The sequence below is a fragment of the Alligator sinensis genome, unplaced genomic scaffold (genome assembly GCF_000455745.1).
Source record: "Alligator sinensis unplaced genomic scaffold, ASM45574v1 scaffold60_1, whole genome shotgun sequence".
Lineage (NCBI taxonomy): Eukaryota > Metazoa > Chordata > Crocodylia > Alligatoridae > Alligator > Alligator sinensis.
This window is the reverse complement of record NW_005841858.1, coordinates 1,881,536-1,895,523: the sequence shown is the minus strand read 5'-3', so window position 1 is coordinate 1,895,523 and position 13,988 is coordinate 1,881,536. Positions and strand designations below refer to the sequence as shown.

The 13,988-nt window shown below is 41.2% G+C and overlaps 1 protein-coding gene across 1 annotated transcript in view; it reads left to right on the top strand.

Annotated features, from left to right (window-relative positions):
* Window positions 1-13,988, top strand: part of PLCH1 (phospholipase C eta 1) — a 218,754-nt gene that overhangs the window by 130,044 nt on the left and 74,722 nt on the right. Inside the window, exons 7-8 of the mRNA XM_025214840.1 lie at window positions 6,008-6,101; window positions 9,984-10,187. Coding sequence (XP_025070625.1) covers window positions 6,008-6,101; window positions 9,984-10,187 — 298 coding nt within the window. The remainder of the gene's footprint in view (window positions 1-6,007; window positions 6,102-9,983; window positions 10,188-13,988) is intronic.

Here is a 13,988-nt window from a genome sequence, read left to right as displayed (position 1 = left end):
TTCAGCAGTTGTTGTCTAGGAAGTCATGATCCATTCTTTATTCTCAGTCTCCCAATGAAAAGTTGTTTGATCATTTGAAACCAGTCTTCTTCGCAGAAGAACTACATAAACTAATGCTCTAGCATTCACCTATAGGAGACCATTCTGGGATGCAGCAGAGAGGGACTGATCATGAGTGGTTTACTTCTGGGCAGGTGAGGCGGGTGCGGGGGGTTATATTACGAAAGCTACTGCAGATTTGATTTCAAAGCTTTGAAGTTACAAATTAATCTTCTAAGTTCAGTACATGAACTTCTCTTCCCTGTAGCTGGCCTCTTTGCCTGGAAGATTAAGTTGGCATTTTTAGAAATACCAACTATCCTGCTATTTAGTGTTAGCAATTCTCATAAGGAAGAGCCAATAACCAGACATGATATCTATCCCATAAGTCTTATTCTTGCAGGTCTTGGAAACATTGGCCAGTGTGGCCAAGAAAATTGTTTATCTTCTACACCTGTAGAGTGATGAGTTTGTATTTCCCTTCACAGCAAAACATATTCATAAGGTTGTTGGGTGAGAGTAGATTCTAGTATCAATACTAATATTGAACTTAGAGCAGACTTTATAAGTACAATAGAAGTTGATGTCTGCTCAGTTCTCAGGAATACTTATTTTTTATCTGGTATAATCACCCTTTTTTGATTGTGTGTAAGACACATTACGTATAAGAGTTATGTTGAATTATCAGTACTATTAGGGTAACTTTTAAATATTTATCAAGATAAGTGTATTGAGAATAGTCATAAAAATCTTATACATTTTATAGTTAGAACTAATCAAATATGTAAGAAAATGCAAGTTATAGAAATACTATATGTGGCAGTTATGAAATTATTCCTGTCACATAACTAATGAAACAAAGCAAGATATATATATCAAATTTAAGTTTATAGATCTATCAATACAGATTTTTATAAGCTCATCATGTAAGTTTCCTTCTTACGAGGAAAATGTTTCTGCTCATTAAAATATGAAAAAAACCCTCCTTAAACCTTTATTGGATAGAACTCTTTTTTAACATGCTTGGCAGTCTGGCTTTTTAAATTTAAATGTTATTCATTGACATGCAGTGTGTGTGTGCTAATAAAGTAATCATACTGGAATGGAGATGATTTTATAAAGGATCTATAAGAAAAGATTAGAATATATAATAGATGAGGAGAATGTTTTAGAATATGAGCCAATCCAGGTAATAAGGAGAAGGGTAATAATCATAGAGCTGAAATGAATGCTCTATAATAAGCTTGTATTTTGAGAATATTTGAATTTTTTGGATCAACATTTGCCAATTGTGTTCATTTTGTATAACTAGCTGTATAACTTGTAATACACGCCTCAGTAAATTACTTAAGGGAGGACGTTTAGTACGTGCTGCTTGTAGAATACTGAATGCTTACCCAAAACTGATAAAGACAAAAGGAAAAACACATATGCATATGAATGTTGAAGCCAGGTTAATGGTGTACAGGGCATCTCAGTGCAGAGAATCTGAATAAACTGTAAGTATGTGGTCAGACAGTCTTAATCTTCTGCTGCAACCTAATAGATTCTCAGTCACTACTCGCTCTCACAAAGGACTGATATTGATGGATGAGAAAGTGAGAATTTCAGCTGGTGTCTCTCTCTAATAATTTTACCTGCTGGGTTTCAGCATTCATTTTCAGAATGCTCTAGAGACAGCTGAGGAGGTTGGTTGAAGCATCACTGATAATAGTTCCCTTATATCAATAAGAACCTGGTCTTTCAATGGAATTTTATGATAAAGTAGGCAGTTGGTTTGGGGAAAATGGAAAAAAAAAATCTGAGTGGCAGGTGAGAGGAATGTAACTAATGAGTTCTATATGTATTGTATACAATTTGTTTGGCTTTTAGGTTGCATCTGTCTGTGTCTGTCTATTTTGTCCATTAAGACTGCACTGTGTTCAGTGCAAGGGACTGCCTTTTATTCTGAGTTTTTACAGCGCCTAGCAGTTAGACTTGATCCTGATCGGGTCCCTAGGTGCTGGTATCATACAAACATACCTCCTTGTTTATAAAAGTATCCAGTTTCAGGATAGCACTTAAATTGAATTAGTTGAATTTGAGTATGTACTTAAGAACTTCCATGAATGCGGTTGCATAAATGCTTTCTGAATTGGCACCAAGAGAAATGACAAATGGGGATATTGCTAATAACATGCAGCACCCTAAATCATCAAGTGCACATTTAGGGTTAGTACCTAGATTAGGCTTTGATGTCTTTTTTTTTCTTTACTTTGACACATCATGATGTGAATACTTTATTGCCCATCTTTATTGCAGATCTTTAACTTTATTTTCCCACCTGAAGCAACAGATGATGCAAAATAACTGGTATATACCTTCTGCTTGGGTAAAAAATAGGAAAGCTGCACAGCAGTGAAGGCTCCTGAGCCTTGTGGTATATCTCTTGAGACTTAGAAAAGTGAATGGTATATGAATTTCTTTGCAATGTATTGAGGTCAGAAGTAGTAAAAAGTCCAACGTTGTTTTCAGTGAACAAAAGTCCTGATGTGTAGTGATTGTGGTAGTGATGAAGGTATCTCTTCCCAGTCACAGAAAAATATTGGCATGAAGTTTCCTAATGCTAAGCAGAACACATGCTGCTCTTAGAGTCATAATGCAGTTTTCAGTCACAGTGGAGCGCTTTTACAGGGAAGTCCAGGGAATAAAGTGGGAAACAACCTGATAGAGGGTTGTTGGTTGTAGCCATGTTAGTCTAAGGACATAGGGGCTAGGGACAGACATTCAGAAAGCCGGAGTCTGAATTGATTCAACCTTTCCAGGTAGACTAACCTGCGTAGGCTGAACTGGTTTGTAACAGGATAAACAATCCCTCTGGACTGAGGAAGGTCCTGTCAGACCAACCCGGTAGCCTTCTACTACCAGGTCACAAAATGCTTGGATGCAGATGTCGCGGTGGACGTAGTCTTTCTGGACTTTAGGAAGGCCTTCGACACTGTCTCTAACCCCAATCTCATTAAAATGTAGGCAACTGTGGCATCGATGCCAACACAGTCAGATAGGTCACAAATTGGCTGGAGGGCCACACCCAGAGAGTGGGGGGGGATGGGTCTATTTCAACCTGGAGGGATGTGGGCAGTGGGGTCCCCCAGGGCTCGGTGCTCGGGCCCGTACTGTTCAACATCTTCAGCGACTTGGATAAGGGGATGAAATCACTTTATTCAAATTTGCGGATGACACTAAGATGTGAGGAGAAGTGAGCACAATAGAAGGGAGGGACAGGCTACAACTAGATCTGGACAGGTTAAAAGGGTGGGCAGATGAGAATAGGATGGTTTTCAATATGAACAAGTGCAAGGTGTTGCACCTGGGGATGAAGAACCAGCAGCATACCTACAGGCTGGGGAACTCTCTTTTCGTCAGTGCAGAGGCAGAAAAGGACCTTGGAGTCATTACTGATTCGTAGATGAACATGGGCCGCCAATGTGAGGACAGGGTCAGGAAGGCTAACCTCACCTTGTCATGCATCCACAGATGCATCACAAGCAGGTCCAAGGAGGTGATCCTCCCCGTCTATGCGACACTGGTCAGGCCACAGTTGGAGTACTGCATCCAGTTCTGGGCGCCGCACTTCAGGAGGGATGTGGACAGCATGGATAGGGTCCAGAGGAGGGCTACTCACATAGTCAGGGGGCAGCAGGGCAGGCCCTACAAGGAGAGGCTACAGGACCTGAACCTGTTCAGCCTCCACAAGAGAAAGCTGAGAGGGGATCTGGTGGCCATCTCTAAACTTACCAAGGGGAACCAGTGGAGAACAGGAGAGTCCCTGTTCCCCCGAGCACCACCAGGAGTAACGAGGAATAACGGCCACAAGTTGACTGAGAGTAGGTTCAGGCTAGACATCAGGAGACACTACTTCACAGTCAGGGCGGCTAGGATCTGGAACCAACTTCCAAGGGAAGTGGTGCTCGCTTCTACTACGGGGGTCTTCAAAAGGAGGCTAGACAATCACCTAGCCGGGGTCGTTTGACCCCAGCACTCTTTCATGCCCAGGGCAAGGGGTTGGACTTGATGATCTGCTCAGGCCCCTTCCGACCCTACCAACTATGAAACTAGGAACTTTGAGCACATGCCTGCAGTTGCTCAGGTCATGTGCCAGGTGTTGCTATAGTGCACCCTTGGCTGCAGGGACACTGTGCTGGGGGGAATGGCCAGTCTGGGCTGAACTGGCCAGAGAGGGGTTTAATTCCCCACTCTCTATCCCACCAGCAGGGACCCGAGCAGGGTCTGGCAGGCACTCCCTCATCACTGCTGCAGCAGGGGGGCACCATGGCCCCTGAGGCAGAGAGGGGCAGGGAGGAGAGTTAGTTTCCCCACTACCCCCACTGGCTGCTGGGTCTGCCTGCCCTTGCCACTGCACTGCCTGCCTGGAAATAGATTGCCCCCCCCCAGCTCAGTTCTGTGCAAGGAAAGCAAGGCCTGTTCTAGCACCCTCCCCCCCACCCCCGGCTTCTAGCCTGAGCCACTGCAGGTGTGTGCCTGCATGTCTGGGATGTTGGTGCAGTTACAAAGTGATTTAGCCTGCCAGGTTAGACTAACCTACAAAGATTGAATCAATTCAGGCTCAGGCTTTTTTAATGTCTGGCCCTAGCCTTGAGTTGCTAATGCTACTTGAGATATGTTCAGTCAGAGTGAGTGCATTCACTGTCTTTCAGGAAGTTTCTCATCATCACACAACACTATCAAGTTCTTACCAAAATACTCAGCTCTAGGGGATCAACCTTCTTCAAAGGGTCTCCACAGAGATGAGAATTAAAGTGTAGCCCTGATAAACTCTAGAAAAAGTGGAGATGATCAGGCCATACAAAGAGTGAAGTTTATGGAAATAGGCATGTCAGCTAAAAAAAAAAAAAAAAGCCTCCAGTCAATGAAAAGGAAAACCACAAGTCACCTAGGGAGTATTTCTTAGAGTCTGAACAGTAAGCGTAGCAGAATGCACAATGCTGAATAATCTGTACTGCCGCCGCTGCCTGGAGCAATCATATTTAATGTGAACTATGTATAATTTGAGAATGAGAACATAAATCTTCCTGGATTCCTTTGCTTCAAGTTTGATTTATTTCTTAATTTGCAGCTATGTATAAATCCTGTGTTTAAACTGACTCTGGTGAAGAATGAGGAACTTGATAATAAAAATGAGATGTAAATATTATTAATGCCATCTTTATTGCCATAAAGCCTCTGATATTTTTGGTGAAAAATGTGCCTAACCTGACCTTTTTTTCCTTTAGTTCTGTTCAGTTCGCAGTAGGATTATAAAAGCTATTTATTCTTATTAACCTTGCTGAATACATAGATATTTGAGTTGAAATCCTGGCCCTATTCAAATCAGTGGGAGTTGTCTCATTGATTTCAATCCTAGCTAAAATAAAATCCATGCCATGACTCCTGTTGACTTTAGTGGAGTCAATATTTCACTTCTGCATCTGATTCTTCTGTCTTATCTCTTATATATCATGGGTAACTGATGTCAACAATGGAGTCACAGCCATGGAACACAAATGTGAGAAGAAAATCAGGTTCCATGGATCCTTTTCTTTTGTAAATTGTTTGAAAGAATACCAGATTCAATCCATTATTTGTGCTTAGTAATATGCTTTTAAAACTTGAACTATTCTTGATGACTGTCTTTCAGGTAATTTTGAGCTCTTCAGACCAACCAATATAATTCTATAGTTCTTATTCTTTACCGTGTTCATTCTTAAAGTTAAAAGATACAAAGCATGTGACTTGTGGAGAGTTAAAAAAGATCCAAATTTTGAAAGGTCATTTTAGAATAGTGTTACTGACAGTCTTATTCATGGCTGACTGAACTCAGTATTTGATCACAAGACTTTCAACCAGATACAGGGGCCTGAAGTATATTTTGACATGTTGGTCACATACTAGAAAAAATATGTACACCAATGCTGTCATTTTTGTGCAGATGAATAATGTGACAACAGATTATTGCCTTGACATCATAAGGAAGTTTGAAGTTTCAGAAGAAAACAAGGAGCAAAATGTTTTGGGGATAGAAGGTAAAGTCTTTGTGATTCTTCATATATTTGTGTTGCATTTTCTCTGATGTATCTTCTGATGATTTATGACTACAATAGAGGACTGACATAAAAGATACCTACCAGTAGTGTTTGATGTATTTTAATAAGTTAGGGGGAAAATACAAACAGGCTGAAGTACTAGACTAATACTGTATCACCAGATACTGTTCTTTAATAACAAGTCATATTCACAACCACACTGTCTTAAAATTCCATAAAACTTGTATAAATGCTTCTTACTAATCATCTAGTTTTAAGCCACAAATATAAACTGTGCTTTATATACTGTATCCTGTTTTTGCTGAAAAAATTGTAAATTCTGCTATCAATTACATTTGTATAAATCCATATATATTACCTGACAGTTCCTTGATTTATATTTATTTACATTAGACATAGAACAGAATTAGGCCTGTGAGTTTCTTATGGACTTTAGTACTGATTTCTTTCATTTACACAAATTAGGCTGAAGATGGTGTATTAATTCTGAAACCAGCTTAATACCAAATTCAAATCTGGATGCTTTCATAAACTAGATTGAAATAAATGAAGTTCTATGGTCTGTTAACATGCCTAGAAGATAACTTTAATGAATCAGATTAACTTTCTTGTTGGATTCTGTAGAGAAAAGAATCATTTTCCTCTAACAGCACAACAATAGCAAGCCAGAGACCTGGGTTTATGTTTCTGCCACAAGCTCCTTTGTGTGGCCTAGAGTTAATTTACTTGGCCAGAATTAGGAAAAGAAATATGCTGTGACATTTTAAACATTCCTGAAAATATTTCTATTCCCATTAGGTTTCATAACTCTCCCCTCTTATTTTAATTATGTTGAGGGTCTGAATAGTTTACTGAGACCCTTCAAAACATTTTAAATTCCATGTTCTGGAGGCAGGTATTTATTTAAATGCACTGTCCCTGATTCTTATTTAATTTTTACTGGTGTAGATCAATACCAAGGGGGAGAGGTGGGCACTAAATATACACTGCAGTCATTCCAACGTATGACTGAATCAAAATATGGCACCAGGGAGCTTTGTATCAGGACATGGTGTGCCTACGGTATGCACACTGCTTCCCAAACTGAAAAAAATGCCTAAGTAGGGCTTGTGTTTGGTGACTCCTCTGGAGACTTATTCCCAGTCTAACTTCAGTTATTCTTGATTTCTTCAGCATCAAATAGAAAATCAGAGAATTTTAAAATGAATAACGTAAATGAGCATACGAGCAATGTTATAGCCCTGATGGTCCAGAAATTATGCGAGAAGCAAGGATTTCTTAGGGTGATGTTTTATTAGACCAGCTATGTCATTTGGATAAAGTTAGACAAGCTTTTTAGTGAAAGACATTCTTCATCACGTGTCATGAGATCAGAGTCAATGGCAAGGTAGAGACCCAGGAGCCAAATTTGTGCCTGGCATAAATGGTCAGACGTCTCATTGATTTCAGTAGTATTTGTCTCCACTTATGCCAGGGTTGGATTTGGGTAGCTTCCTTGCTGTTGCTATCTACTGGAACAATTCTAAGGCTCTACCATAGGTGAGGGCTCCCACAGGGGAAGTACAAAGTGCTAGTGTACTTACTAGTACAAAGTCCTGGGGATTTCTGGGGTGCCAGGCCTACCCTTTTGCAGGTTCTATGCCTTCATACCCCTTCCTCTTGTCTGCTGTTCCTAAATCTCACTTTAAGAGGGATTTCAGTGGTGACGTAAACAGTTAATACTGCCCCAAACTACATAACTTTTTCCTGTAATGTACACTGGGTCAGCAGTGAGACTTTGTATACCCCTGAAATGAGGCTGTCAGGAATTGTGCATCTAAAAGATCCCTCCCTTTAATTCACCTAAGCCATCCCCCACTCCTCCAAATGGGTCTTACACCTCCCAGAACATTCAGCAGCATCTGAGTGAAAGAGGGTAGTGCTGGAGAGGCAACTAATATTTCTCCTACCACATGCAAACACCTCATAAAGAGTCAGGAGACACTGCCACCTCTATGCTAAGATTGGGAGGCAGGCACCCAATTTTTTAAGGGCAGTGTCTCATCCCAATTGTTTGCAGAGGTGTCCTTGGTAATGTCATCTGATAATTTGAAGAAAGGAAGCTTGGTACATTCTAAAGGAGTTGGTGACCTATTCTGCTCTGCTTGTTAGTGGAATGATTTTGCTGACTGAACTGCAAGAGACAGCATGAGTATACTTGCCTAAGTCTGTGCATCAGATCTGGCAGAAAAAAAAAAAAAAACTCTCCAGGGTTTCAGAGTTTCTACACACAAATTTCTGTTGTATACCCCTTAAGGGCCTGAAGGAAATGTACAATCTGAAAATAGGCTGGGAAATGGGATTGCAGATTTGTGTTTTTCTTAGCCTTTCCCTATTACTGTTATTCATTATTTAAGCTTATATACTTTATACTTGAATCCGATTTTTAGTCTTTGCTGTTCCTTGTTAATATGCCCCTTAAGCATCTCTAAGCCAATGATGTATAAAACCTCCTGGTTTTAGAAGGCATGGATTTGTCAATCTGTTATGACACGTTTCATTTTTAGTTTTTGCAATATTGTTCTGAAGTAACTGTGTATTGCATACAGAAGGCGGTGAAAGCCTTTTTTTCTCTGGTAATAGTGGTTCAAACTACTGTGGGCTTCAGCAGGCGTGTAGTGGTCCACCTGGCTAGTCTCAGACTCAAATCAGTCCTTAAACTAATTCCTGTAATATGGTCCCAGCTATCGTCTTTCTCTGGGCTTCACGCCACCAGTGATAATGCTCTGGGTTCTTCTGCACCGCAGAGTTCAGTAAAAAACATAAATAGTCAAATATAAGCTTCAGCCCTGGGTTAATCTGCACCCCAGAGCACAACAGAAAATATACACAGTCCTCAGTGAACATCCACAAACATGGGTTAATTCTCACCCTGTATTCTCCATTCTTCCTTGGAGAGACCTGCTTCTCTACCAGAACAATTCCCCCTCCAGATCCTCCCCTTCACTTCGTCTTCCTGTCCCCTTTTCTTTCCTGGGCAGCCAGTCAAATTCACCTCATTTACTGATTGACCGAGCCAGCTGTGGTCTCTTAGGTGGGTAGCCTGTTACCAGCTAGCTAATTGCTCTAGGCTGCAAGCCTTCAGCCTATTATAAAGAGTTGTGACAGAGGAGGCTAGGCATGTTAGTCTGATGATAAGCAGAAAGTAGAACAGAATGAGCCTACCTTAGAGGCTAACTAGTTCAGAGAGGCATGAGGTTTTGTAGGTAACAACCTACATGCAGGCAGCTATTTCTTTTGGCCTGCAGGGCTCCCCACATGTCCAGGAATTTGACGGCAGATGAGCGGTGGTAGCATTAATTACCACAGCAGAGCCCAGAGCTGCAGTAGTTAACCCAGCCACTGCTCCTCCACCACCACATTTCTGTATCCATGACATGGCCAGATGACATGGCTCCATGTGCCAGCATGCAGGGCCACGCCAGCACATGGGGATGCTCTGCAGCTGGATCCAGCATGTGAAGCCAGGCTAGCACACAGGGTTGCACTGACAAACTAATCCTGTGTGTTGACTCCATATCACCTCAGGCCTGCTGACTGACCCCATGCATGGGATCTGGTGTGTGGACTAGCCCTGCACCAGGGATTGGGTCCACAAGGCTGGATAAGTTGAATACCACTGCTTTAGATAGTCATATATACACTCAAAGGAGTGTTAGCCAGGACAGTGGATTCATCTTGCATGATCCAACAGGTTTAGAGTGGGTTAATGCTGATATACTGTAGGGGGAGAATTAACTGTGTTAGGGGTAAGTCCTTCTATTAGGGTTTCCCTATTAAGGTACACTGCAGTCTGAAGAACTGTTTATTTTTTCTTCAAAGGTTTCACCAATTTCATGCGCAGTCCTGCTTGTGACATATTTAACCCACTGCATTGTGAAGTTCACCAGGATATGGATCAACCCCTTTGTAATTACTACATTGCTTCATCTCACAACACATACCTAACAGGAGACCAACTTTTGTCCCAGTCCAAAGTGGAGATGTATGCCCGGGTGCTGCAGGATGGCTGTCGATGCATTGAAGGTACTGTCAGTGTTGTTTGTTATGTTTGTCTACGTCCAACAGGCATTTCTTCTGTGTTTGACACTGTATGCACAGACTGAGTCCCTTTGTTCTTCATTCCCTTGATATCATGGATAAACTTTATGTGCTAACAAGATTAGCTGATAATCTGTTCATTGAGGTGTGTTTCTCAGACAGACTCACACAGCATAGGCACTGGTGTGTGAGTCTCCTGCTAGGTCTGTTATATAGGCTATATAACATACACCTCATTGGCACTGAAGCCAATGGCAGAATTCCCTTTGATTTTATTGCCACCAGGATTTGTCCTCAGGAGTTTACTAATTAATAACCAATCACTATATCGTAGGAATCATAAGTTCATCTGTATCTGCTCATTGTGCCTCCCTCTGTGCTAAGGTTCTCTGGAATGCATCCTGTCTTTTTGCACCCAGTCTCAAAAAAGCATTGAAGAGGTCTGTAGCATTTTTAAGATGCTGTTAGCATTCTAGAGAGGAAGCTGTAATAGTGAATTGCTGTAGATCAACAATGTCACAATGGCTTAGCAAAAACATTTTTGTTTTCTGATTCCATTTTACACGCTATGGATCTGATTATGCTTTTCTGAAATCAAAGGCAAAACTGCTACTCACTTTAGTGGGCTCAGATGAAATTAATCTGTGTATTTGTGAAAATAAGTTGTCATTATGAGCATCAAAGGCTGCCTTTCTTTCACATATTTGTTGATCTACTATATGTGGTATGTAATATATAACTGCACCTTTGGAATTATATAGCATAATTTTAGATGCCCTCATCATCATTGGCAGCCATTGGTCTCGGGAGATGATGGAGACTGCACCTTTGAATTACCAGGGACCACCACAATTTCCTGAGTAGCTGAGGAGTCCAATGACCAACAAGCAGACGCTCAAGCAAGTTGCACATACAAACTTGGTTGAGCTTGCAGTGGCATGCCAAGTACCATCTTGTCTTGCCTGCCTCTGATGCCTCTTCTCTATCTGATCATTGACCCTCTCCATCTTGAAGCGACTTAGACCCTGCTTCACGGCAGCTTTCCACTCACAACAGTCCAAGGCGATTGATTCCCAGTGTTGGCCACTGATGCGCTGCTTGTGCAGGCTTTTCTTGCAGACATCAAGAAAATGGAGCTTGGGTCATCCAAGTTGATGCTTGCCAGTGACCAGTTTACTGTAGAGTATGCTGTTGAGGATTCAGCCATTGCTCATATGATTCATGTGTCCTAACCAACAGAGGCACCTCTGTCTCAGGAGCATGAACATACTGGGTATCTTGGCCTGTTCCAGACCAGTGAAGTTGGAAATTTTGTCATGTCATATGCCCAGGATATGGCAGAGACATTGAAGATGGAAACTGGTCAGTTTTCTTTCTTACTTGGCATAAGGAGTCCACAGTTCACTGCCATACAATAGAGAGCTAAGTATTCAAGCACTACAGATGGACATCTTAATTGACTGAGCGAGCACTCTGTTTTTCCAAACTCTCTTTTGAAGTTTAGCTATGGTGTTGCTTGCTCTTCCAATGCAAGTGGTAATTTCAGCTTCCAAGCTATAAGTGTTAATTTCAGCTTCCAAGCCAAGATTTTGCGAGATGATGGACCCCAAGTAAGTGAATGTTTCAATTGCTTCCAGGCTTTTCTCATGTATTGTAACTTCAGGAGGGCAGTCAACTTGTTGACCCATAACTACTTTCTTCTTTAGGCTTATGGTCACACCAAAATTGTCATAAGAATGAGACGCACAATCCATGAGACTTTGTAGTTCAGCTTCTGAATGACTAACAATTGTTGTGTCATCTGCAAAGAGCATTTCATGGACAAGAACTTCTTGGGTTTTGAGACGATCAAGGTTAAAGAGTTTCCCATCAGATCTGGTCCAAAGGTATACTCCTTCTGAAGAGTTACTGAATGCATATTTAAGTAGCAAAGCAAAGAAAATCCCAAAAAGTGTTGGAACAAGAACACAGCCCTGGTTTACACCACTCTTGATTTCGATTTCTTCCAAATGTGACCCATCAATCTGTACAATTCCTTGCATACCAACATGGAAGGACTTGATAATGCTTAGGAGACAAGCCAGTCTTCTTCAGGATTCAGAACAAGCCATATCTGTTGACAAGATCAAAAGCTTTGGTGAGATCAACAAATGCTATGTACAGAGATTTCCTTTGCTCAAGGCACTTTTGTTGTAGCTGTCTCAAGGAAAATATCATATCTATTGTGGACCTACCAGATATGAAACCACATTGAGGAACTACACATTCGCTCCAACACATACATATTAATTTGTACAGATGGGAGAGGAGGATGGATTTCCCGCACTTAGTAACTTCAGCTGATATGTAATCTGCACCTGGGGCTTACCACAAGGAAGCTGATCAGTGGTTTTTTCTGCTTTGTCTGCAGTAGGTTCATGATCAAGTATTGTCAGGGTTGAGAGGACTTCAAATGCATCAAGAACGGAGTCATGGACCACATTTTCATGAGAGTATAGCTCTGAGTAATGTTCAACCCATTGATCCATCTGCTTATTGCGGGAATTGATGACTTTGCCTGTGGAAGATTTTAAAGGGGCGTTCTTCCTCAGAACAGGACTAGGAGCTTTTCTGATTCCCCTGTACATTGCTTGCATGTCACCTTGGTTAGCAGCTTTTTGTATACTTTCACACAGTTGTAGCCAATAATCATTTGCATGCAATCTCACTGTACATTTGACCTTTTACCAGATCTCTCAAAGCACCTGCAAGTTAGAGTGGCTAGGGTTGCACTTATATTTAAGGAGAGCTGACTGTTTCTCTTCTATGAGTGGGATTATTTCAGATGAGTTCTCATCGAATCAATAGTTTGAGCTGTGATGGAAGCTAGCACAAGAATCCAAGGCAGTTTGATAGATGGCTCCTTTGAGAAGAATCCATTTCCCCTCAGTAGTATTACATGGCTTCAGAGATAATACAGTTCCAGAGAGAGTCTTGATGAATTGAGACAATGTGTCTTCAGCTTTCAGCCACGTGGCATTTATTCATAGTAAGGAGAGTTTCTTGCTTTTATACAATGTCTTGGGATGCAACTTGAGGTTAGTGCATACCAATGAATGATCAGTATCACAGTCAGCACTCTGGATCACATGATAATTATATCACATGTCTTGTAAGTGAGTGATAATCAGACTGAGTTGATGCTAGTGTCCAGATGTGGGTAGCACTGAGATACTTTGTGTGGAGGATTCATGTGAAAAAGAGAATTCGTTATACATAGCTCATTGCATGAACATAGCTTGAGCAAATGTCCACTTTCACTCATTTTGCTAACACCATTGGCACCCAAATACTGAGGCCAGGCAGCATGCTCAGTGCCAACCCTTGCTTTGAAGTGTCCAAGCAGGAGGATTTTTTCATTAGGTGAAATATTACTGATTAAGGCACTAAACTTATTGTAGAAGCAGTCCTTCGATTCAGAGGAAGTGATGAGAGTTGGAGCACGTAAGAGGTTGACAGGACCAGAGGCAGTAGGGAGTCAAAGCACCGCTAATTTTTCAGAGTCCTGTAGCACTAACAACAACAAATCCTGTCTCTGGTATGGTACTTATTAAGCCCCATTTATGTGTTTAAGGAATGAAGAAGTTATCATGTTACAGGTGTCTTGTTCTTTGATAACAAAGGCAAGATAGTCTTTCTGTGGAATGTAGTGGCAAGAATTGGAAGCTACTTCTATACAACTTTGAAACTCTGCATTTGTATTTGATGGGTAACATCTTCTAATTGTTATCATATAAACTTCACATA